The 27,307-nt window shown below is 40.0% G+C and overlaps 1 protein-coding gene across 2 annotated transcripts in view; it reads left to right on the top strand.

Annotated features, from left to right (window-relative positions):
• Positions 1–27,307, top strand: part of cabcoco1 (ciliary associated calcium binding coiled-coil 1) — a 100,551-nt gene that overhangs the window by 41,001 nt on the left and 32,243 nt on the right. For both annotated transcript variants that reach the window (XM_072239715.1, XM_072239716.1), the window contains exons 3-5: positions 3,016–3,185; positions 4,551–4,695; positions 22,638–22,710. In XM_072239715.1, the coding sequence (XP_072095816.1) occupies positions 3,016–3,185; positions 4,551–4,695; positions 22,638–22,710 (388 nt within the window). The remainder of the gene's footprint in view (positions 1–3,015; positions 3,186–4,550; positions 4,696–22,637; positions 22,711–27,307) is intronic.

Raw genomic sequence — 27,307 nt, 5'->3', positions numbered from 1 at the left:
AGTCCAGTGAGAAGCAGTTATGTGGGCAAAAATACCTTGTTAATGGGAGAGGTCAGAGGAGAAGGGCCAGACTGGTTCAAACTAACAGGAAGGCAACAGTAACTCAAAGAAACATGCATTATAACAGTGGTGTGTAGAAGAGCATTTCTGAACACACAACACATTGTTCCTTGAAGTGGATGGGCTACAGCAGCAAACCACAAACATACAGTCAGTGGCCAATTTATTAGGTACTGGAAGTTCATATTACTGCTATGGGCTTTTGACAGACCAAAGGGGATGGCTAGCTGTAGGGCATGGATAAGTGGGTTAGTGTTCTGTCTGGGAGTCTAATGAGAGCTTTAATTGATGCCCTTATAACCCTGCACATGAGGCAGCTCTTCAGAGGACTGGGTAGGCAATGGTGCAATGATCAGCTGGCATTCAGACACTACACCATTGTCTCAACCTCCAGACCTGGAGCTGCTCTGCTGACAGATCACAAATGACAATGTTTGGTCTGGGCCCTGTTGTCTTCATTCTTCTCCTTGGAGTGGGTTATCTATGCAATGCTGTAGAACTTTGCTTACAATGAGTAGGTGAGTGAGTGGGAGCAGAGTGTGTGGGATATGCATGTTGATACACTTGCAGAAGAGGAATGAGTACCATGTGCTCTGTAGAAGGGAAATATGCTTATGCATGGCATCTCTGATCTACCGAGTGGCATTTAGGGAATACATGAAGAGTGAAAGCTGCGCCTTTTCAAGGAGTAATGCATTAAATATTGCAGGAAGTTCCCAGCTGCCTTCAAAATGAAATAATTGAGCAGGAGCACTTGAACGTGTGAGAACAAGACTACATTGTTGTAATGTTTTGATTGAATTGAGGTAAATGAAATTTAATACAACACAAGATCATATACTTGGGCATGAAAGGACAGGCCAAGACCAGAGCAAGTGGTGGTCAGTGTATGAATGCAAGGGAATCAACTAATGTTACAGCCGTGTGCAATGTTTAATTTTTCCACCACAATGATCCCTCTGCATCGGTTATTGCAAAAAATGAGCCATGGTGCAAGTGTGCAAAACAATGACAAACCTCTCCTTGTCTTTGTTTTAAATAGCAAAACCTACTACAAAAATAAATTAACACATTGTACAGCATGATTCTAGTCCAAAGCACTGGATTTAACATTTTCAAAAAGGAAAGAGATCATGTTTCATTGTACAACAAAATGCCAAGACGCTAACATTTACTATAAAACGAACTAAATCCTGCTTCAGCTTTGAAAGTCTCCCAGTGACCTATGCTTGCATATTTCACATTGATGAGTGACGCATTGTTGTCTCCTGTTACATGAGAATACAGAGGCTAACTGCATGGGAATTTCAAGATTTTATGCGCTAATTGCCGCTTTTTGGACAAGAATGGCCAATAGTAATTACTTAATAAACATCGGCAATACAGATTTCCTGGTTAATAATCAAAACCCTAAAACTAAGTATAGCAACACCGTGATCACTTTGCATTAAAGTAAACTTTGCTTTTTTTGTTCTAATTGTGTTCCTTGTTGTAAAATTGTTTATAATTGATGCTCATGTTTTTCTTGTGAATGCTGCTTATATGATGTTACGTGCCTATGATGCTGCTGCAAGTAAGATTTTCATTGCACCTGTGCATACATGTATTTGTCCATATGACAATTAACCTGACTTTGACTTGATATCATTGCTGTTTGTAGGGCTCTACTACATTCTTTCAGACTCACTGTTGTGTTTCCCTAATTATAACAGTGATCACACTTTAAAAGTATGCACTTGATTAGATGTGAAAATCTTTGGGTTTTAGTGAGGTTGGGAAAGATGCTGTATAACTGCACCTTTACTCTTCAAAATCCAAAGTAAACTTATTACTTTATACTTTATTGTCACCAGACAATTGATACTAGAACGTACAATCATCACGGCGATATTTGATTCTGTGCTTCCTGCTCCCTGGATTACAAATCAATAGTAAATATTAAAAATTTAAATTATAAATCATAAATAGAAAAATGGAAAGTAAGGTAGTGCAAAAAACCGAGAGGCAGATCTGGATATTTGGAGGGTACGGGCTGGAGCTGGGTCAGTATCCGTTCAGCAGTCTTATCACAGTTGGAAAGAAGCTGTTCCCAAATCTGGCCGTACGAGTCTTCAAGCTCCTGAGCCTTCTTCCGGAGGGAAGGGGGACGAAAAGTGTCTTAAGTACGTGTATGTCATTGGAAGCTACCTTGAGATATGTTTTCTTGCAGGAATTATAGGAAAATAAAGAAATACAACAGAATTTATGAAAAACTATAAATAACAAAGACTGACAACAACCAATGTGCAAAAGAAGACAAATCTTTTTTTTATTTATTGTGACATAGTGTGCAGTTGGCCCTTCGAGCTGGCCCACTCAGCCGGCAATCCCCTGCTTTAACCCTAGCCTGATCGTGGGGCAATTTACAATGACCAATTAACCTACCAACTGGTACATCTGTGGAAGGAAACTGAAGCACCCAGAGGAAACACACACATTCATAGGGAGAACGTATAAACTCCTTACAGACAGTGGTGGGAATTGAACCCCGGTCACTGGTACTGTAAAGCTTTGTGCTAACCACTACCTCTACCATGCAAATAATAACAAAAATTGTAAATAAATGATACTGAATTGTAGAGTATTTGAAAGTGAGTCTATAGTTTGTGGAATCAGTTCAATGTTGAAGTGAATGAAATTATCCATGTTAGTTCAGGAGTCTGATGGTTAAAGGGTAATAACTGTTCCTGAACCTGGTGGTATCCATGCTTAATTCAGTTCCAGTGAATGGTAATGTAAAGAAAACAATTTCACAGTTGGATTTGCTAACAATATTTTCAGAATGAAATAGCCTTGAAGATTTTATTCACAGTTATTGGATTCCATGGTATTGTATTTTAAAGACATACAGTATGTTACCCATTAAATTGTTTGAATGGGAATGTAATTTTACTTTTTTCATTCTATTCATTAAAGAGCATTGGCTGAAATTCTGCAACTGGAACAGTACCAGTATTGCATGAAAGAAGGCAGTCTCTTGGATTATTATGTCTCTGGGTTCTGGTGGGCCAAGGAGCAAGACTTCACACTACTTCAAATGTCTGTCTTTATGACTATATTAAATATCATTTTGGAGAACATCAGCAGTAAGTATAATTTTTGATGCCACTTACATACAGATACCTGATCAATCATAGGTGAATGAAGTAATTTAGCAGAACGTTATTATCATTAAATTGGAAGATGGAATTAGTTGATAGTTGATAGACACTTACTGGAAATTGACTAACAAGTATGCCTAGAACCTTTGTTGTTCATTACATCAGCATGCTATTGTCATTTGTAAATATTTGCCGGATATGTCATAGGAATTGTTTCTGGAAATAATTTTCCTACCAGATGTATTTAGCTTCTTAGAGTTTAGAACAAATAGATTTTTACAAAAATAATATCTTTGGTTGTGCTTTTGCACTGCATAAGTAGAGTTCTATTTTATTTTATTTCAATATGCAGTGCACTTGCAGGCCCCTGTAGCCCAATGAGCCTGTGCCACACAAATACACCCATGTATCCAATTAATCTACTAACCCATCCGTCTTTGGAATGTGCGAGGAAACCAGAGCACCCAGGAGAGATCCACATGTTCCCATGGAGAACATACAAACTTCTTACAGACAGTGGATGAATTGAGCTCAGTTTACTGGTGTAGTAATAGCATAATGTTAACCACTACCCAGCAGCATCTATCTGTAAAAGTAAATGACTCAACCTCATCGTGATCAGTCAGATATGAAGTGCTTTCAACTTCGTGTCATAACACCTACACATTCAGATCTGGAAATAATTTGGGATAGAGACAAAATAATTAATCATTTGAGGACATAACATTGAAGATTTGAGTTGCAGCGTGAGATATGTTGTGTAGAATTTATGCCATATCTGGATTATTACATAACTCTAGATCTGGGAATATTGGAGTCTTTAATTTCCAAGAGTGATTGTGGACTAGCATGCTGGTCAGACTGTAAGTGAGGAAATATTAATGTTGCACATGCTCAAGGTTCACTTGGTGGGGATGGGGATGGGGATGGGGTGCAGTGGTGCAACAGTGGGAACCTACATTCTGGGATAGCTGGGGTACAGGAAGTTTACAAGAAAAAGGGAAGGGAATAACCAAAGAAATATTTTGCTTGTGTGTCTGAACAAATCTCTGGATTGTCATTGGTGAGTAACGATGCATACATTTTTTTATGGGTCTTATCTCCAAAGGCAAAGAAACCTCATAAAAGAAGAAAATATTATGATTTCTAAAATGGTTAAATTCATATTAACCTTACAAATTGAAAGTAAAAATTTTGATACAACATGTATACGTATGAAAGATTATTTCTTTAATGGTAGATAAAACAAGTTTTCAAATTTATTTTGTTACTCTGCTTATTGCTTTATAATTTTACACAAATCAGAATATCTTCTGAGGTTCACTCAGTTGGTGTTATGTTTTATTGCAGACAAACACTTGCCATTGCTTGATAATTTAAGAGAGCTCACAAAACTCATGACTGAAGTTAGTCAGTCAAGTTCAGATAAGAGTCGTGGCGTGGAATTCTTCACTGTCGACCAAGCCAAGGCCATTATTGATTACATGAAGATCAGGTACTAGTTCTCTATCTTCCTCAGCATTAGTAGCGCCCAAGTTGTAGTTGTTCAGCCACAGTGAGAGGCTTTTCTTCAAGATCAAAGTCATTTAATCTTTCGTATTCGGGGGCATTTTGCATTTTCTTTCTTAGACATTGGAATAAAGATGAAAAAGATGAACTTTTTCTTGCTTTCCTTAGTTTCCTTATTCTTCTTATGAACCAACTAAACTTAAAATACTTTGGCATGTCTTAAAACATATGGAGCCTAGAAAGAGTTGTTTTGTAGTTACCATGGACGTTTATGATGTCATCACAACTGAAGTCATCAGATAATGTAACCTAATTGAAAAATAATATCTTGGGAACCAATCTACTTCTGTGCATAGGAAATCACAGCAAAGTATGATATGCTTTCACAACGTATTTTCCTCTTTTAATGTTATTAAATCACTGTTCATTGCTCTGTCTTCAGTGCTCTCCCTTTCTTGTTGTTGACTTATTCACCTTATTCTGCTAATCTGATTCACCTTTGCCCACAAATAGTGATATTCACAGTTGAAATATATTCTCTATGATTAACTTTTTACATTAATATAATAAGTACTTCCTCTTTGCCTCAGAAATATTAAAGAGACTTGTTTTTTTTTAAACAGCTTTCACATGATATATGTAATCAGTGATGAAAACTGAGACTGAGAGGAAGGACAGGTAGATGTTAGGGCAAAATTGCAGTCAGTGGAATGAGTTGAAGTGTAACAAGGTGGCAAATTTCAAAAGGATGATGAATACAGGACTGAAGGCATTACATTTGAATGCACACAGTATACAGAATATAGTAGATGATCTTGTAGCGCAGTTAGAGATTGGCAGGTATGACGTTGTGGGTATCACTGAGCCATGGCTGAAAGTAGATCATAGTTGGGGAGCTTAACGGCCAAGGATACACCTGTTATCGAAAGAATAGGCAGGTAGGCAGAGAGGGTGGGGTGGCTCTGTTGGTAGAAAATGAAATCAAATCCTTAGAAAGAGGTGACATAGGATGGGAAGATGTAGAATTCTAAAATCAAAGAACTACAAGAGTGAAAAGAGCCTGATAGGAGTTATGTACAGGTTCTTGAATAGTAAGCAGGGTGTGAGAAATAAATTTCAATGGGAAATAGAAAAGGCGTGTAATATGGGCAGCGTTACAATGGTCATGGGGAATTTCAGAACGCAAGTATACTTGGAAAAATCAGGTTGGTGCTGGATTCCAACAGAGGTCATTTGTAGAATGCCTATAAGATGGTTTTTAAGAGCAGTTTGTGGTTGAGTCTACTAGGGGAAAGGCTTCTGGCTACTTACCCTTGCCCTTGAGAATGCCATGAACCTGATCCAAGGCATTCCTGATCCTGGCACCAGGGAGGCAACATACCATCCGGATGCCTCTACCGTGCCCACAGGACCTCTTCTCTGTCACCCTGACTAAGGAATCTCCTATCAACCCTGCAGTCCTTTTCACCTCTCTGCTCTTCTGAGCCATAGCAGCAGACTCAGTGCCAGAGACCCGGTCACTGTGGTTCCCCACTGGTAGGCCGTTCCCCTCAACATTATCCAAAGTTGTATAATTATTAATTGAGGGAACGGCCACAGGTGTTCTCTGCACGTCTCCTCCTGACAGTCACCTAGTTTCCTGTCACCCCCAATCTAGGGGTGAATACCTCCCTGCGGCTCGTGTCTATCACCTCCTCATTCTCCTGTATGTATCGAAAGTCATTGACCTACAGCTCCAGTTCATTAAAATGTTATCTCAGGAGCTGCAACTTGGTGCACCTGGTGCAGATGTGTTTGTCTGGGAGAGTGAAGGTCTCCCAGACTTCCCACCTCCCAATCAGAGTACAAAACACTGCCCTGGAGCCATTCTCACTACACTACTATGCCATTACAGATGAAGAATGAACAAATAGCAAGAGAAAGAGAGAAACTTACCAGATAGTTTACCTCGCCCAGCTCTGGCACAGTCACAAAAATAGCCGCTCCATTGGCACTTGAGTTATTTTTATTGGCCCTTTCTAATGAATCCCTCTTGTTGATTAGCTGCTCCTCAACTCAGAAAAACTGCCGCAAAACTATGCCTTGAAAATTTTAATCATTGTCCTGATTAAAAGGTAGCTTTTAATAAGACTCACCTATGTTTATCTTCTAGCCCCCATGTGATTAAGGCTAATTTTCGATTTCTTTTTCAAATTATTTGTGTGGTAACTTTCTCTACTTCACATGTAAGGATATTCTATTCTTGTGAGCAAAGGCATTCTGTAGTCTTACTGCATTTAAGCAATATTCTATTTTCCTCTTAACTAAAGTGGATAAACTTTTCCCACTTCATACTCCCTTCTGCTAAATTTCTGCCCACTTATTTATCCCTTTTCTTTATCTATTAAGAAGATGGTTCCATGTTCTTCAAATCTGGATTGACATTGAGTACAGCAATTTTGAACATATTTCTGGGTGTATGCCTCAGTTTGACACCCACCTTAATATTTTTGGTTAGCCATGAGTGGATCACGCTTTTCATTAAATGTGATAGGGCAAGACATACAGAAGAAATCCAGGCAATTTATGTTCCAGGACTGATACTACAGTATGCTAAAGCTGAGTGGATTTTAATCACATGATTTTCAATGTCAGTGAGAGCTTCCGGAGTTCTCAAGAAAACAGAGAGGAGTCTCCTAATTTCTTTGTCCCTCTGTTTAGTTACCCAAGGGACTCAGATTATTCTCAGATTTCCTTTTTGCCTTTTCCACGAGATTACATGACTGAATAGCAAGATAGGGATGACTGATGTTATATTATTCAGTTGCACTATGAAATGTGGAAGTGGCTTGATAGCAAAACCAGTCTTTGTTATTTTAATTTCCTTACCATGTTCCCTTTATCTTATTTCCTAATAGAAACACACAGTCTCATTGACCAGCCCAAGGGAACTAATCTTGCATACCAAGTTCTGTTATTTTGTTGTGTAGGCAGGATTCTGGCACTCGATTAAAAAAAAACCCACAATGGGTTGAAATCATACGTGGGAAAAATAATTAGTGAAAGTGATTTTCTTAACTTATTTCTCAAGAAGATATAAGATTCATGCAAACTATGTAAACACTGTCATTGAATTAATAATTAATCTGTGAGTGACATAGTGAAAAATAGATTAGAATGTGGAAATCAATTGTCTGCAGAGAAGTAAAAGTCTTACACATATGGGTTTTGTTGATAACTTTGGCACCTATGATGCCTGTTGTGCGCATAATTTCTCTATTTTGTAAGATGTTGAGAAGGATTTTTTAATACAATAAATATTGCTAAAGAGAGTGGTAGAAAATATTTTACTCATTACTTTCAGTAGGAAATTGCATTATACACTTGAAAAGAAAAACCTATTTCAGCTCTGGTGAAACAATAAGGGTGTGGGCCTATAAGGATTTCTTTTTATATAAATCTTAAAATGCCATAGACTTTATGTTTTCTCCAGTCCTGTAATTTTACTATAATTCAACATGTGTGTTTGGGTGTCAACTTTCTACCTTTTCAACATCCTGTTTGTGTATTCTGTCATACCTCCAGCTTTCTGGAAGTCTTAATGCTGGATACAGTTTTACAAGTAAGTCCATACATTTAGCTGTTCCTCATCTTTTGTGTTGACTGTGAGGTTTCATTTTATCAAGTCAAATATATCTCCATCCAAGCGCATCAACATTGATCTCTAAGTAACATTTAATGAGAGGAAATCTGGCCAGATGCCCCTTTTCCAATACATGATGACTGATAAAAAGTTGAATTTGACCATGGTTTTTAACTAGTTTAAAGAACAAGCCTATTGATACTTTCTGAGATATTTTTAATCTGTTTTCACTTTTGAGTAATATTCATGCATCTGTTAAAATACTTTGCCAAAGTATCTTATGTGTATTTTTGCAACACACATCAAAGTTGCTGGTGAACGCAGCAGGCCAGGCAGCATCTGTAGGAAGAGGTACAGTCGACGTTTCAGGCCGAGACCCTTCATCAGGACTAACTGAAGGAAGAGCTAGTAAGAGATTTGAAAGAGGGGGAGGGGGAGGGGGAGATCCAAAATGATAGGGGAAGACAGGAGGGGGAGGGATGGAGCCAAGAGCTGGACAGCTGATTGGCAAAAGGGATATGAGAGCATCATGGGATAGAGGCCCAGGGAGAAGGAAAAGGGGGAAGGGGGAAACCCCAGAGGATGGGCAAGGGGTATAGTCAGAGGGACAGAGGGAGAAAAAGGAGAGAGAGAGAAAGAATGTGTGTATATAAATAAATAACAGATACGGTATGAGGGGAAGGTGGGGCATTAGCGGAAGTTTGAGAAGTCAATGTTCATGCTATCAGGTTGGAGGCTGCCCAGATGGAATATAAGGTGTTGTTCCTCCAACCTGAGTGTGGCTTCATCTTTACAGTAGAGGGGGCCATGGATAGACATATCAGAATGGGAATGGGATATGGAATTAAAATGCGTGGCCACTGGGAGATCCTGCTTTCTCTGGCGGATAGAGCGTAGGTGTTCAGCGAAATGATCTCCCAGTCTGTGTCAGGTCTCGCCAATATATAGAAGGCCACATCGGGAGCACCGGACGCAGTATATCACCCCAGCCAACTCACAGATGAAGAATCGCCTCAGCTGGAAGGACTGTCTGGGGCCCTGCATGATAGTGAGGGGGGAAGTGTAAGGACACGTCTAGCACTTGTTCCGCTTACAAGGATAAGTGCCAGGAGGGAGATCAGTGGGGAGGGATGGGGGGGACGAATGGACAAGGGAGTCGTGTAGGGAGCGATTCCTGCGGAAAGCCAGGGGGGGAGAGAAAGATGTGCTTAGTGGTGGGATCCCGTTGGAGGTGGCAGAAGTTACGGAGAATTATATGTTGGACCCGGAGGCTGGTGGGGTGGTAGGTGAGGACCAGGGGTACCCTATTCCTAGTGGGGTGACCAGTCCTTCCAGGTGAGGCGACACTTTTAGAAGGGCATCGTAGTTTAGAGCAGGATCTTGATCAGTTAGACTATAAGACTGTAAGACATAGGAGCAGAATTAGGCTATTTGGACCATCGAGTCTACTCTGCCATTCAATCATAGCGACTTATTTTCCTTCTCAACCCCATTCTTCTGCTTTCTCCCTTAACCTCTGACACTCTTACTAATCCCTCCAAGTAGACCACAATCTTGCCATGGTTTGGAGGCTTGTGTGCCTCAATGATCTGGAGAGTTAATGCTGGCTGGAGTCAGGGCTTTATGCTTTGGCTCTCGGTAGGGTCACCCATGCCACACAGGTCAAAGAATAGAGGCCAGACAGAGTGATCCACTGATCTTCCGGGTTCAGGGGTTCACCTTAGGGCTAACAACCCTGATTGGTCAAACAAAACTGTTACAGAAACAGCAATGAAGAATCCTTCTACATCTGTGTGCAATGGTATTCCTGTGTTTCCACCCAGGACTTGCACTGGATCATTCAGCTCATTACACTGAAGGCTGGAAGCACTATTTCTATGGGATTAAGATAACTAGTACTTCCTTTGGAAATAAAAAAACATTTCACTTATTGACATTGATTTAGTTATTTGCTCATCATTTTTACTTATTGATCTCTTCAAAAGTACTTCAGTCACTTGCACCTTTATGGTATCATCTATATTTAGTTGGAAATTCTACTTCCAATTAAGTCTTTTAGAAACAAAGGAAAATGCGTCAAAAATAACATGACATTTTTTAATCAAGCATATGAAGGTCTACAATTAACTAGTAAAAGATTTATGACAAGTATCAAACACTGAAGTGTCAGGTACTCTCTTCTTACTCCCCGTCCTCTACCAAAACATCAGCTTTGTCTTTTTTAATGAAAACACATGCAAAATGCTCATTCAAAATATCAGCCATACCTTTTGCTTACACAGAAGGATTTGCTTTAATTTTTGCTTGCTGTGTGTAGATAAGATATTTTTGTATTCCCTTTTATATTATCACTAAGCCTTTTTCTTGCTCTGTTTATTCTTTCCCAATTTAACATTTCACTCTTTATAATTTGACTGCCTTTCTTCAGTGTTCTCTACCAATCTATCTGTCATAAATCTTCCTTCCTTCTATTAATTTGTTTTCGTTAAGATGGCACAGTAACATTGCAGTTAGTACAATTGTTTTACATCACAAGTGATCACCATTCCGGTCCGATACCTGCCACTATCCGTAAGAAGCTTGTATATTCTTCTGTGACTACTGGGTTTTCTCTGGGTGCTCTGGTTTCCTCCCACATTATAAAGGTGGACAGGTTAGGGTTAGTAAGTTGTGGACATGCTACATTGGAAGGAAGGGTGTGGAGGTTTTAGGGAGGGTACAGAAGAGGTTTGGTAGAATATTGCCAGAATTGAAGTGTATTAGCTACAAGGATGGATTGGACAAATTTGGAATGCTTTCACTGGAGCATCAAACCCTGAGGGACAATCTGCTAGAAGTATAGTTCTGTACTAAAATCTTAGGCATATATACAGTATATATGTAGCTAGGGTGCCATAGACTTTTGCACAGAACCGTAGTAATTTTATGTATTGCACTGTACTGCTGCAGCCAAAAAAACTAATTTCATGACGTATTTGAGTGCTGATAAATATGAGTCTCTATTGTAGACTGAGAGTAAAAGAGGGAGAGGGGAATCATGGTTGGAAAAAGGAGAAGGGAGAGGGGAAGGAGTGGGAAACATCTGAGAGATATTCTCTAGTCATCAATAAACCAATCGTTTGGAATCAAATAACCTTTCCTGGTGTCTCAGGGCTGGGCGTGGCTGCACCCGTGTTACCTTGGCACTCCTCTGCCACCTGTCCCACACACCTCTCACGGCACTCGACCCTCACCATTCCCAACATCCCTTGCTCCCGTGAGATTTAGAAACTCACTCTCCACTCCACATTGACAAATACAGTACTGTGCAAAAGTCTTAGACTCCCTAGCTTGAGATATGTGCCTAAGATGGCATGGTAATTATTTTACATCACAAGTGATCACCGTTCAGGTCCGATGCCTGCCCAGTGCTGTATATAAAATTATGAAAAGCAAAGATGGTCATGGTCTTTTTCCCGAAGTAGAAATATCAAATATTAGTGGGCATGAACTTAAGTGAGAAGGGGGACATTTTAAGAGATGTGCAAGGCAGACATTTTAGTCCAGAGTGGTAGGTACCAAGAACATGCTGCCAGTGGAAGTGGTAGAAGCAGATACAGTACTAACGTTTAAGAGGTCTTCAGACTGGCACATGGGCAGGCAGGGAGTAGAGCAATTTAGTGCACAAGCAGACAAACGTGATTACATTGTCATCATGGTGAGCCATACTTGTTGGGCTAAAGGATTTGTTCACTGTTAATTCATATTTGTATTATTACTCACATCAGCGTTCTAAAGCTTTGCTCTTTGTCTTCCCATCTAATTCCTGCTGTTTCTACATTATCATTTGTGTTTCTGTATGAACCTATTGGCTTAGTTTACATTTTTTCTTTGCTTTATGCAGCATTTGATTTCTGGAGTTTAGTAAAATCTTGCAATTATTAGGTACATCTTCCAAGTAGAAAGAGCTTGAACTGATGCTCTGCCATTTCCAATTATCCTGGTCTGTTGTGTTTTTTCTTCCTTACATGGTGACTATTTTCAAGTGAAAATTATACTCATTACTAACACAATTTATTTAGAATTTTAAACATCTGAAATAATTGTATTGCAATTTACTGTCAGTGTAGGTAATTGGCAGACTATGTTAACAGAAACCAATTCAAGTCAGTGCAATACCAACACCAGTACTAATTGATAAAAAGAAATATAACGTAGAAGGTTTTGTGTTTAAATTGGATATAGACTATCTTCAGGGAGATCTGTTAATTTTTTTACCATTTTAATTACTTGCATATTTTTTGCTCTTATGAAATACTCTAAGTTCTTTATTGCTATTAGATTTATCTTTTCCCCATGTTTCTGATAATTGTTTTTCTCTTCTGCCGTGACTATTGAATGAGATTGTTGTTAAATCCACAGCGTTTTCTTTTTAACTCCATTTAAAATTCTTCTTCCCTGAAAAGCCCAGCATTTCTATTCACCGTACATATTTGTAGAATCTCATACTATCTGTTTTGTATTTTCTGTTAGTTTACTGCATATTCTACTATTTATCTCTGTCAATATTATAGTCATCATTTGATGGATCTTTAGACTTGCCATTTTTCTTACTAGTTTTAAGCCTTTAATATTTTTAGCTAGCCAAGAAAATTATGTATCCCCCGATTATTTTGTATTTTGTAGACATGGTGATATGAGTGGAGTATTATAAAATAGTTTTCTATTTGCTGTTGGTTATCATGCTTTTTAATATATTTCCCAGCTACAGTATCTTCACCAATTCATTCTTAATACCAATGCAATTCGTTTTATTTAAGCTTATGTCTAGTTTTTGTCTTAAATACATCTCATTCAAAAGCAGTTTAAAACTAAATCATGTTATGATCAATCCCCAAAGGATTCCTTTCTGCCTGTTCCCAATTTATGCTATTGTATTACACATTAAATTATAAAATAATGTTTGGACATACTTGTGGTACACATGGCATTCTACATTATATCTGATAGTTCTAATATTTTCATGTATACTAATTATGCTGCATAGTCGGCCTTGTAAAGGGAAAACACCTTTGAAAGTAAGTCAAAATAATTAAAACAACAGATCTGAAATAAAAACAGAAAATGCTGGAAATACTCAGCAGGTCAGGCCTCATTTCAGTGTTCTGATGAGAGGTCTTCGATCGGAATCATTCACACTGATTCCCCCCCCCCCCACACACACACACACGCACACACACACACACACATGCACACATAGTGTCCTCAGCTGCTGAGTATTTACAGCATTCTGTTTTTATTTCCCCTCTGAAGGCAGCAAGGTTGCAGTTATAATACAGCCAGTATCTCTCCTTTTCTGCTTTAAGTAAGCACAGTTCTAATTCTATAATGTATTCATTTCACAGTCAATAACATGACCTAATGTCAATTATGATTCCTTTCAAAATACTTCAAACTGAAATGCTGATTAAAAATAAACATAGAAATTACAGCATAAAAATTCTGTGTTGAAGGTGGGAAGGGGAATGAAATGATGCACAACCAGGAGCTAGAAATGGCATTGGACACAGAGCACAGCTTCTCGAACAAACTGGTTGTCTAGTCTGTACTTGATCTCATTGATGTAGAGGAGGCCAAATTGGAACACCATATACAGTAGATGAAATTGGAGGAGATGCACCTATCACCCACCTGCCTCTGTCATCCAGTTCCACTGCTCCATCACCTTTCACCTGGCTCCTGCCCATCATCCCTCACCCTTTCTTGTCCATTTATCGCCAACTAGCCCCAGTCTCACCTCTCCCCCTCTCCTCTTTATACTGATTATGTTCCCTCTCCACTCTCAGTCTTGATACAGGGTCTTGACTTGAAGCGTCAATAATGATGACCCCGCTCCCACAAAAAAAATTCTCCCTCTCTCCCCCCTCTCCCCCCTCCCTCTCTCCCCCTCCCTCTCTCCCCCTCCCCCTCTCCCCCTCCCCCTCTCCCCTTCCCCCTCTCCCCCTTTTCCCTCTCTTCCCCTCTCCCCTCTCCCCCTCTCCCCTCTCCCCCTCCCCCTCCCCCTCCCCCTCTCCCCTCTCGCCCTCCCCCTCTCCCTCTCTCCCCCTCCCCCTCTCCCCCTCTCCCCCTCTCCCCTTTCCCCCTCTCTCTCTCCCATGAATTTTACTAAATTTAAATGAAAGCCTATCTTGGAAAAAACTGTTTACATGTAACATGTTTACCCATCAGTAATCAGATACTATTATCTCTAAAAGACATTGGCTCCTAAAAGAACCCACTTAAAAAAGACCAGCCAACACCAAATGAACAGAGAGAGAAAAAATGCAGTGCAAGCAATGAGAGCAAGCATCGACACAAAGTCACGAAGCCCGGCACAGGCCCACAGCCTCAGTTCATCACACAGCTAGGGTTGCCAACTTTCTCACTCCCAAATAAGGGACAAAAGGTGGCGTGCTGCAGCAGTGTGGGTATGGTGCAGGCCTGGGATGAAGTGACTGAGGGGGCTGGCAGTTAGTAGATGGTAACAGGGACCTTTTTCAAAAGAGAGAAAAAAAAAACGACCCTGAATAGGTAAACAAATCCATTATATGAACCATGTATACATATCTTCAGTGTTATATATGAAATGTAACACCAAATTATAACAGAGCATAATCTGACTACCAGTCAGACATGAAATAACACCAAATAACCCTATCTGTATGTGCCTATAGAGTAGACATATAATCACTGCAAAAGAGGAAAAGAGGGGGGGACTCACCAAGTCTACTTTTTCCATGGATATTTCTTGCTGCTCTTGACTGATTCAAACAGTCCTTTGTCCTTTTGCACTGCCAGAGAGAAGTCCTTACATGATCAGCCACAGTTCACAGATATTTGAAGTTAATTTTTGATCAGCTCTTTGCTGCATCTGTTTCTTGAGTCTAACCATTTTATGGTCATCAGAGAGAAGATCCTCTCTACAAAGGCATTTGAGCCTGGCACACTGAGGACAAGTGAGACAATCCTGAACATGTTGATCAAGTTGGCTTTCCCTTTGTTTTGGAAAACTGCCACCCACTTCTCACTGGTGGATTTTGTGGTATCCTGTCTGGCTTTCTGTATTTCCTCCCAGCTAGCACAAAACTCTTCATAAAGTTGGTCCACTTTGACTGTCTCTGTCATTTTGAGGGCAGCCACCACCTGCTCCAGGTCAGTGAAAGAGAGCTTCTCATAGAGGCTGATCGGTTTCAGACTCATCATTACATTTTCTGGTGAGAAATCAAACCACTTGTCAATGTATGTAATGACAGAGTCATAGAACTTCACAAAGTCCTGTTGCTGCTTGGACCTTTGTGCTGGCACTTGTTTGTCCATCAGCTGCTTGGTCTGGTATCTAAAAAAGCTGTCCTGTCTCTGCTGAAGCATCTTCATTTTGAACTTTTGGACTTCCTCTTAAACATCTGTGATGCAGAGCTTTGTTTCCTCCAGCTTTTTTACGAGTTGGTCAGAAACACACCCCACGTTGTGGAAAAAGCACAGATAAATTTCAGTAGCTCCAGTTTTTTCTTCATCCTCAAAAATCCTCTTCAGTGCCACAGGACAGGTCTCAAGGGACCTGAAGTATGATGTAAGAACTGGCCAGCTTTGCAGGAGACATTCGACAGCTGGATGAAGAGAGAGCCATCATGTGCAAACATGATGCAGAATTTCACGCCACTCAATGTCAACAAAGGCAAAAAATGAACGCAGTTCCTCTCTTTGGGAAGCAGATATTGAGAAGTGGCTATAGACCTTGAACAATTGTCTCAATATCCACTGACAGCTGATCACAGGCGTGCTTGCAGGCGTTATGAGCTATGTGAGCTGGGCAATTAGCTTTCAGAATGCGGTTGTTGGCACTGCTCAATAACTGGTAAACTAAGTGATGTTTTCCAAAGTTTACATTGGCATTATCTGCTGCATAGGCTGTGACGTGTCTAATATCCAGTTCATACTTTTCCAGACAGCTCATCAGAGTTTGATGTATGTCATTTGCAGTTTCATCACTGTCTTCATAAAAGTCAAGTAACTTACACTGCACTCCATCAGACACAGAGAAATAACTCACGCACACTGGAAACATTTCTCTATCTCCCTTGTTTAAGGCATCGGTGGCAACTGAGAAATACGCGGGCTCTGCAGGCTCACCTTCTTCGGTCAGGGACAGATCATCCATAATATCCCGCACAGTCTTTGGTCCTAAAACATTCATTGTAATCACCTCAGCTTTCGTTCTTCTCAAGTGCATCTTCTTCACAACATTTGAGTCATTAAACAAAGCATTGTTGAGCTTAGCAAGACAGTCGGTGCTGTTGAGGCTTCACTTGCTGCGATTTTGTCATTTTCCGCAGTAGATTTCATGAAGAAGGCACCAGTATTGCTTGTATCTTAGCTAGTGTGGCATTCTTGTGCACTTCTGTGGAAGCATGCTGAGTTAGGTCATTCTCACCTCCATGGACAACTGAGAATTCCCAACAGCATAAAGTACAGAAGGCCTTTGTCGACGTCGAGTCACCGCTGACAGGCTTAACCCATGTCTTATTTGCTTCCCATTGCCTGTTATAACTGCAGTGTTTTCTTTTTTGCGGGTTTATCCATATTTGCACATGCCAAACTGACCGAACAACAGCAGATGTTAATGAAACTTTTTGTTTTGGCAGGAATTGGCAAAATATAGCACACAGCTGATGCGCATAAGGGGGCCTGTGATTGGATGACAGGTGAATCACTCATGCGTGGCATCAACAGCACATGCAACACACATGCACGCTGTTGTATCAGATCTAGGATCTGTCTGTAAGCGTGCCCTCTGGTGATTACAGTGTAGTAGCAGTCAAATACGGGACAAGGGCGGTCCCGTATGGGACAAACCAATGTAGCCCAATATACGGGATGTCCTGGCTAATACAGGACAGTTGGCAACCCTACACACAGCAGAGCTCGCAGACACAAAGCTCGGTGCAGGCCCACAGCCCCAGCCTCAGTTCATCACACAGCGGAGCTCGCAGACACAAAGCCCAGTGCAGGCCCACAACCCTAGCCTCGATGTAACGGAGCAAACATCGTGGAGCAGCAAACAGAATTGGCCTGACCATCGCCTCTCATCCTGACGCCCTGCCTTTTCAATCCATCTGGCTGCAAACACTGGGCTGTTTCCCACACTAGGACTTGGGCCCTGTCACATCGATATGCTCTGGGCCTGGACCAAGCTGCCACATTTCTGCCCGTACCCAACCTTTCCAAATTGGCCTGGTGCTTAGATCGATCAGACCTCACTCTCATTTTAGGTGGATAGGCTCCAAAACTCCTTCGCTCCAACTTTTTTTCCATCTCAACCTTGTCTCATCCTCACTCCAACCACTTCTTCTTAAACATGCCTCGACCTTGCTCCAACTTTGAATTGCACGCACACACCTCGACCACCAAGTCAGCCTTGCCTTCTCTCACCTCTTCATTATTTGCGGTGATCATTTACTACAATTTTCCACAGAAAAATTGTTATTACTAAAGTATTAATTTGTATTTCTTGCTTAATGAACCACCAGTAAGTTGTCGGCTGTCTTCAGTAGCAACACCTTGAGGGTCTACCTCATTATATCTTTTTCAAATATGTATATTTTACTGTGTATTTGCCCATTGATCAATGCCTGAAAATTCACTTATTGCAAGACAATACCAGCCCTTCCCAGGTTATAAATGCCCAACTTGCGGATATCCTACAGTATATACGAGCATGCTCCCCTGAATTTTACTAAATTCAAATGAAAGCCAGTCTTGGAAAAAACTTTACATGTAACATCAGTCATCAGATACTATTATCTCTAAAAGACATTGGCTGCCAAGAGGCCATTTCACAGTTGCTTTGAAATTGACAAGCAGTTGCTCTGTTGATAGTTGTGTAATGATACTCTGTTAAACATTGTAACATGCACTGATACTTCAAAGACATCAAAACCAGCCAGTTAATGTCGGATAACCTGATTCTGTACCATGATAATTAAGCAAGGGAAGACAATAAATAAACGTTGTTAGTTGACTCTTATCAACATCTGAAGCCTCCATAGGTCAGAGTTGACCATGGATATTGCATCCTAACTGTCTAGATGCGCAAGTCTGGGCAGTACGATATAGAGAGCAAGCTGTTGCCCGTGTAAAAAGCTCCCCCTCTGATGAACCCAAAGGAACAGCAGAGACCAGTACAGTTTAGTACCAGCAGTATTGCAGGAGATGCCAGTCAGCACTGAACCTATACTCACTCATTACAATATTTATTGATTTTATGTATTTTCTGATTTATGGATAAAATTTACTTAACGTTTATAAAAACAGAACCTGATCATGACCCAGGGACAGGATAAAAACCTCACATTTATCCACATTGAGATGCATCTGCCATTTATTTTCCTTACCCAACTTGTTTAAATCACATTGGAGCCTTTTTGTAATTTCTTCACAGCCCACATTCTCTCACAACTTTGCGTTGTCAGTAAACATATGGATGTTATATTTAGTTTCCTTATCCAAATCATTGTTACACATTGCAAATAGCTGGGTCCCAAGCACTGATAGCTGTGGGGTGGGGTGGGGTGGGGTGGGGTGGGGGGGGGAGAGGGAAAAAGAGGTGTTTTTTCCATGCCAGTATATAAACCCCAATCCCATGAGGTTTAATGTTCTACACTAGCCTTTTATTAAAGAAGTGGGATATGAGTGCAAAATGTCATTGATATGAAGAAGAAATAGTGATAGAGAGTGAACAGATCTCTTGGGAATGTCTCATTAATGGCATAACAATTACTAGATTCATTTTTTTCTGGACTTTAAAAATGATTTAAGGGGAAATGAGATAACTACATGCGCAAATTTGTGGGTTAGCCACATATAAAAAGCAGATCTAGCAACTATGTCTTCACTTTGGAAATGATCATTTGAGAGTGAACAGTAGATTATTTAATTGCAGAGAGTCAGTAATCACATGGACAACATTGTTGAACCTTTCTCTGTTTAGATTTAGTGAACAGTAGAAAATGGTGCAAAGTTCAAAGGAAATTTATTATCAGAGTACATATATGTCATCATATATAACCATAAGATTCATTTTCTTGCAGGCAATCATAGTAAATCCAACAAACACAATAGAATCAATAAAAGACCACAGACAAATAAGCAGTGTCCAAAAAAAAACAACAAACTATGCAAATACAATAAGAAAGAGAAAGCAAAAGAAAAAACACTAATAAATAATGAAGTAATAACTATCAAGAACATGAAATAAACAGTTCTTTAAAATGGATCCATAGGTTGTTTGAATATTCAGTGATGCATGAGTGAAGTTATCCTCTCTGGTTCAAGAGCCTGATAGTAGTAACTGTCCCTGAATCTGGTAGTGCAAGCCCTGAGCCTTCTGGACCACCTTCCTGATGGCAGCAGCTAGAAGAGAGCACTGCCTAGATGATGAATGCTGCTTTTCTGCGGCGGCACTCCATGTAGATGTGCTCAGTGCTGGGGAGAGCTTTACCCGTGATGGACTAGTCTGTATCCATTACTTTTTGTAGGCTTTTCTGTACAAGGGCATTGGTATTTCCATACCAGGCCATGATGCAAATATTCTGTATTTTCACTTAGATTGCTTTTCCAAATCCTTCACAGTTGAAGGCCTTATTTATTTTGTTTTTATGTAAAACTTGTTTAAAAAATACCTTACTTCAATCAGAATATATTCCTTTCGTATGCCTGTGATATCTGACCATTTTACCTCAAATATGGAGTTTATCTAATTTGCTTTAACTCATCCTGACCTGGGCTGCCTGTTTGAGACCCAAATAGTGATTGATAGAAATAATCTGGTTTCTGCTAGTTCCCAAGTTAATTTCTTGCTGTTTGTAACTTATAAACTAATTTATTTGAGGGGAGGAATAGCTGGAGAAATTTTTTTTTAGAATATTTAACATGTTCTTACCTCAATGCTGTCAATAATTCTTACTTTTCCAGCAAAATTCAAAGATCCAGATGTGTCTAAAAGAAGCAGCACACGAAAATGTTGGAGGAACTCTTAGTAGGTCAGGCAGCATCTATGGAGGGAAATAAACAGTCTATCCCTTCCTTACAATCCTGATGAAAGGACCTGGCTTGAAACTTCAAAGGTTCAATGGTTCCATTTAATAAAGAGAATGTATACAATACACAACCTGAAATGCGTAATCTCTGCAGACATGCTCAAAACAGAAGAAAAAACCTCAAAGGAACGAATGACAGAAAAAACTTAAGAAACCCAAAGCCTCCTGCTCCCTCCCATGCACAAGCAGCAGCAAGCAGCGACCCTCTCCCCACCCCCCATTTATTCCAGCAGAGAGTGTCAGCCACCATGCAAGTACCAGCAAAGCCCCAAAGACAGACCATGGTCTATCAAAAACTACTGGTCATCCCAACACTTTGACATCCCACAGGTTCTCTCTCTTACAAACAAGGGAGAGAAAGATATCACCCCTTCCACAGGGAGAGGCAGACAAGCAGCTTACTGCATTCATAGCTCTACTTTTATTTTGAGTTTCCCCCGGGTCGAGAATCGGCTGCACATTCTCATTCACCATAGATAGAGAGAGAGAGAGAGAGAGAGAGTGATCACCCGAGTGCAGAGGCCTCTGACAGCCACACCTGTCCCAGCTCCCTGCAACGCTTCAGTTCGTGACACCGGCGAGAAATCAGGTCCACAGGTCCAGGTAAGGCCACATCCTGAAGGTGCCATTTTCCAAGCCACTTCTGGAGATACAAAAATGCAGCAGGTCAGTGAGCTCCAAGAATGGGAACGCTGCAGTTTGAGTGCAGCTGTAGATCATGGACTCCGACAAAACTCCAGCCACCTTGAAAAAGAAGAAAAGAGGCATTAGAAGAAGAAGAATTAAAACTGTTTCACTGATGGGTTTGGAAAAATGGCCTTCTGGCACCACCTTTAGCTGTTTATTTCCCTCCATAGATGCTGCCTGACTTGCTAAGTTCCTCCTGCAGTTCTTGTGTGTGCTGCTCAAGCTTTCAGCATCTGCAGAATTTCTTTTGTGTCTGTGTTTGAAAGAATGAAAGTTCCCCAATCTAGATTCCCATTGAATCTAATTAATTGAATTGAATGAATTGACTTTATTACTTAGATCCTTCACATACATGAGGAGCAAAAATTTTGTATGTCTCTGTCTAAATGTGCAATTTATATTAATTTATAATAAATAGTATATAGAACAGTCAATATAGAAATACAATTGTATCAGCATGAATTAATCAGTCTGATGGCGTGGTAGAAGACGTTGTTCCGGAGCCTGTTGATCCTGGCTTTTATGCTGCAGTACCTATTCAATACCTATTATCAGTATCCCCATAATTATATTAAATTACAACTCTTTTTAATCCTTAGTGCTCCTATTTGTAGTGTTTGCATAATTTGGGCTTGAAACAAGATGGTATTTATGTATTTATTTTATTTTATAAGTTTTTTTTTACTGGCATTCTCCTTTTGCTCTCTTCTTTCCTGAAAGTCCTTGTGCTTTGTTTAATTTTATTTTTGTCACTTTTCATTTAATTTCATTGTAAGAGAATTGGAATTATGTCCACTGAAGAAAGAAGTCCATAAACAAAGAGTATAGATATTACCAAGTAAAGGTGTGTGGTGGATATTGTGTAATTTCCATGAAAAAATGAACCTTTCAGACTTCCTGTTAATAGGAAACTGAATTCCAAATGAAGTGTGATTCACGGTACATCAAAAATAACCACCAGGGTAGAATGATAGTTCCCTATGCAAATGTTGATCCTCCATTCAAGACCCTAAATAACCAAGTATGAAATGTGATTAAGCTGTAGAGTACATCATAATAAACTCCATCCTGTCCTGGTGTGTTAGGATTCTCAGATCATGAATCTATGAGCAATGATCAGGAAAGAGGATGATAAACAACTGTAATCAATTCTTAGGCCTTAGCTATGCCTCTAACTGTATTTAGCAGAGTCAATTTGACCTGTAACTACAGTATTTCTAGTCTCAAAGTTCAGTTATGCATTACCTTAAAATTCAGGTTTGCATATTCTGGTTAACAAGCAAGATCAATCACTTCAGGGCATGTCATTGATTAATGAAGACTTGCTTTTGTGTCATATTTCTGAAAACCATACCGTTTTATTACTTGTCTTTGACAGACAGGTTTTGGCAGTTGGGCTATATTTCATGTACATTTAATATCATTTCATTTCTAAATATTGCATAATGTATGATTTTATTTTAGAAAGCCTTAGGCTATTTCACATTAACTGTGTTTATTTCTTAGTGTATTTCAGCATTATGGATTATATGAGTTCCTTTTCCATCATACTCCTGACCTAGGGATTCTGGACACTAAGGTCAGTAATGCATAACTTTAAAAAACTCTATATCAATTTTGGGACATTGAGATTAATGTAGGTCTCGTACTGTGAGCCTAAATGAGATAAACTCTTTCTCATAGACTGGAAATCTAAACAAATTGTCTAGCATTATAAGGCTTAGTTGTTCAGTGAATATCTCTATTCAGCCTTGAGGGAGTTTAATTTAACATAAATATGTCATAAAAAATTGCTCAGAAACCTTAAGAAAAATACAATAATTGTGGATTCAAAATGGACTTTAACTGACATAGTTCAGTAAATTTTATTTATAAATTATGAAGAACCGTGTGGTAAAGAAAATCCATTTATTTTGCAGCAGCTTTATACAAATAGAAATAGACTTAATGCCTTAAAATGATTTTGTTTAACTGACAGAATTCTGTGTTTTAGAGAAACAAAATCACAGTTAATATGTAAAACTTCAATAATCCACTACCTCACTATTGGCTAATCCTAATATTTCAGCGTCCAGCTCACCAGCTAACGTTTGATGCACTCTCATTCAACTCACCTGAGTCCCAGTTCCCACATTCCCATTCAACTTGCAGAAGCTCTAGTTTCTATGCTTCCATTTAAACCGTTGGGGCCCTGGTTCCTGCACTCCCTCTGAACTTACTGAGTTTTTTGAAAATTTTACTATAATACTGTGTAATATCTAAAAGACAAGAATTAAAAGTGAGGAATGACAAATAGATTGCGGCTAGGAAGGGAAGTTTGGGATGGGGATGGTGCAGTAATCACGTAAGTGTATAGCATGGAAATATGCTCTTTGGCTGACCATCCGGCCTATTTACACTAATCCCACTCACATGCATTAATTTTATATCCCTCTTTGCTCTGCTCATTCAAGTACCTATCCTGATGCTTCTTAAATGCTTTTCTTGCCTCATTGCTTTCTCTGACAGCTCATTCTAGATACTAGCTACTTTTATTGTGAACATTTTATAAATTTACTCCTCAGGTACCGTTTAAGTTATCTTCCTCTAACCTTAAATCTATGCTGTCTAGTTTTAAACACCCCTGTCATAGGAAACAGCTTTTCCTAAATTTATATACCTCAGGTTAACTCACAAGCTACTTAGTTTCAAGATAATCCTTTATCCAATCTATCCTTATAACTCCGGGCAACATTATTGTGAGTCTTTTCTGAGCCTTCTCTAGCTTAATCACAGTTTTCATTGAGCGTGGCAACCAGAACTGTACTCAAAACTCTCAAGTGAGGCCTTAATGATGTTCTCACAACAGCAACACAATGTACTAATTCTTATACTCAGTGCCTCAGTCATTCAAAGTAAGCATGTCTTATGCTTTATTCACTACCTTGTCTACCTGTGTTGCCATTTTCAGGGAACTACATATGTTCTTGTATGCCAGGGTCTCTCTGTGCAACAACACTTGCCAGAGCCATGCCATGCACTGGCCTGGTTAAACTTCCTAGGATGAATCACTCTGCACTTGCCTGAGTTAAATTGTGTCTGCCATTCTCTTGCCCATTTTCTCAATTTATCTATACCCTTTTGTAATCTTTGACAACCTTATTCACTGTCCACTATATCACCATGGAATCTTCAAACTTACTAATTATGCTACGTACACTCCCATTCAAATCATTCATGCGTGTAGCAAATAACAGGAGACACTACAAGGAACTGCAGCACCATCAGTCATAGGCCTCCAAATTAGAAAACAACCCTACCAGTCTCTGTCTCCTTCTACTCAGCCAACTTCGTATGCGGCTGGCTAGTTCACCCTGGGCCCCGTGTATTCCAACCTTCCCAGTCCAGCCTACCAGATGAAAATTTTCAGAAGCCTTGCAAAAGACCATGTAAACAATGTCTTCATTAGTCTTTGTCACCTCTTCAAAAAACTGAATCAAATTCATAAGATGTGATTTTCCACATACATTTTTTCTCAGATTTTATCTTCCATCAGTAAAGTCTGGCCTGATGGCATGACTCATAGCCCTGCTATTTGCTAAACACTAACCTTTGTTATATATTTTAATCACTCACTAGTTGGCCCCATTGACCCCGACCTTACCCTATCACAGATATTCCCTTTGTCTTATCCCATCTTCATCTTTTATCCCGTTTCTCTGAAAACTTAAAACAACTCTGTATTCCCTCTTTTCTAGTTCTGACAGGGATCTTTTTCAATCTAAAATTTTGTGTTTCCAGCATTTTCTGTTTTTATTTCAGATTTCCAACATGTGCATTTTTATTTTGATTTTAGAAACATAGAAAACCTACAGCACAATACAGGCCCTTCAGTCCACAATGCTGTGCCAAACATGTACTTACTTTAGAAATTACCTAGGGTTACCCATAGCCCTCTATTTTTCTAAGCTCCATGTACCTATCCAGGAGTCTCGTAAAAGACCCTATCGTATCTGCCTCCACCACCATTGCTGGCAGCCCATTCCACGAACTCACCACTCTCTGCGTAAAAAACTTACCCGTGACATCTCTTCTGTACCTACTTCCAAGCACCTTAAAACTGTGTCCTTTTGTGTTAGCCATTTCAGCCCTGGAAAAAAGCCTCTGACTATCCACATGATGAATGTCTCTCATCATCTTATACACCTCTATAAGGTCACCTCTCATCCTCCGCTGCTCCAAGGAGAAAAGGTCGAGTTCACTCAACCTATTCTCATAAGGCATGCTCCCCAATCCAGGCAACATCCTTGTAAATCTCCTCTGCACCCTTTCTATAGTTTCCACATCTTTTCTGTAGTGAGGTGACCAGAACTGAGTGCAGTACTCCAAGTGGAGTCTGACCAGGGCCCTTTATAGCTGCAACATTACCTCTCATCTCCTAAACTCAATCCCATGATTGATGAAGGCCAATGCACCGTATGCCTTCTTAACCGAATAGTCAACCTGCGCAACAGCTTTGAGTGTCCTATGGACTCATACCCCAATATCCCTCTGATCCTCCACACTGCCAAGAGTCTTACCATTAATACTATATTCTGGCATCATACTTGAACTACCAAAATGAACCATCTCACATTTATCTGAGTTGAACTCTATCTGCCACTTCTCAGCCCAGTTTTGCATCCTGTCAATGTCCCGCTGTAACCTCTGACGGCCCTCCACACTATCCACAACACCCCCAACCTTTGTGTCATCAGCAAATTTACTAACCCATCCCTCCACTTCCTCATCCAGGTCATTTATAAAAATCATGAAGAGAAGGGGTCCCAGACGTCCATGCTTAATATGACCCATCTGCAACCACTCTTTGTGTAGACAAGCCAATTCTGGATCCACAAAGCAAGGTCCCCTTGGATCCCATGCCTCCTTACTTTCTCAATAAGCCTTGCATGGGGTACCTTATCAAATGCCTTGCTGAAAATCCATACACACTACATCTACTGCCTTTCCTTCAACAATATGTTTAGTCACATCCTCAAAAAATTCAATCAGGCTCGTAAGGCATGACCTGCCTTTGACAAAGACATGCTGACTATTCCTAATCATATTATGCCTCTACAAATGTTCATAAATCCTGCCTCTCAGGATCTTTTCAATCAACTTCCCAACCACTGAAGTAAGACTCACTGGTCTATAATTTCCTGGGTTATCTCTACTCCCTTTCTTGAATAACGGAACAGCATCTGCAACTCTCCAATCCTCCGGAACCTCTCCCTTCCCCATTGATGATGCAAAGATCATTGCCAGAGGCTCAGCAATCTCCTCCCTCGCCTCCCACAGTAGCCTGGGATACATCTCAACTGGTCCCAGAGACTTATCCAACTTGATGCTTTCCGAAAGTTCCAGCACGTCCTCTTTCTTAATGTCTATATGCTCAAGCTTTTCAATCCGCTGTAAGTCATCCCAACAATCACCAAGGTCCTTTTCCATAGTGAATACTGAAGCAAAGTATCCATTAGGTATCTCTGCTATCTCCTCTGGTTCCATCCACACTTTTCCCCTATCACACTTGATTGATCCTATTCTCATGTCTTATCCTCCTGCTCTTCACGTACTTGTAGAATGCCTTGGAGTTTTCGTTAATCCTGCTCACCAAGCCCTTCTCATGGCCCCTTCTGGCTCTCCTAATTTCATTCTTAAACTCCTTCCTGCTAGCTTTATAATCTTCTAGCTCTCTATCATTACCTAGTTTTTGAACCTTTCGTAAGCTCTTCTTTTCCTCTTGACTAGATTTACAACAGACTTTGTACACCACTGTTCCTGTACCCTACCATTCTTTCCCTGTCTTATTGGAATGTACCAATGCAGAATGCCATGCAAATAATCCCTAAACATTTGCTATATTTCTGCCATACATTTCCCTGAGAACATCTGTGCCCAATTTATGCTTTCAACTTCCTGCCTGATAGCTTCATATTTCCCCTTATTCCGATCTCCAATTAAATGCTTTCCTAACTTGTCTGTGCCTATTCCTCTCCAATGCTATGGTAAAAGGGATAGAATTGTGATCACTATCTCCAAAATGCTCTCCCACTGACAGACCTGACACCTGATCAGGTTCATTTCCCAATATTAGATCAAGTACAGCCCCTCCTCTTGTAGGCTTATCTACATATTGTTTCAGGAAACCTTCCTGA

The sequence above is a fragment of the Mobula birostris genome, chromosome 21, assembly GCF_030028105.1.
Source record: "Mobula birostris isolate sMobBir1 chromosome 21, sMobBir1.hap1, whole genome shotgun sequence".
In the NCBI taxonomy this organism is placed as follows: Eukaryota; Metazoa; Chordata; class Chondrichthyes; order Myliobatiformes; family Myliobatidae; genus Mobula; species Mobula birostris.
Note: the sequence above shows the minus strand (reverse complement) of the source record. Positions and strands in the feature narration are given on the sequence as shown.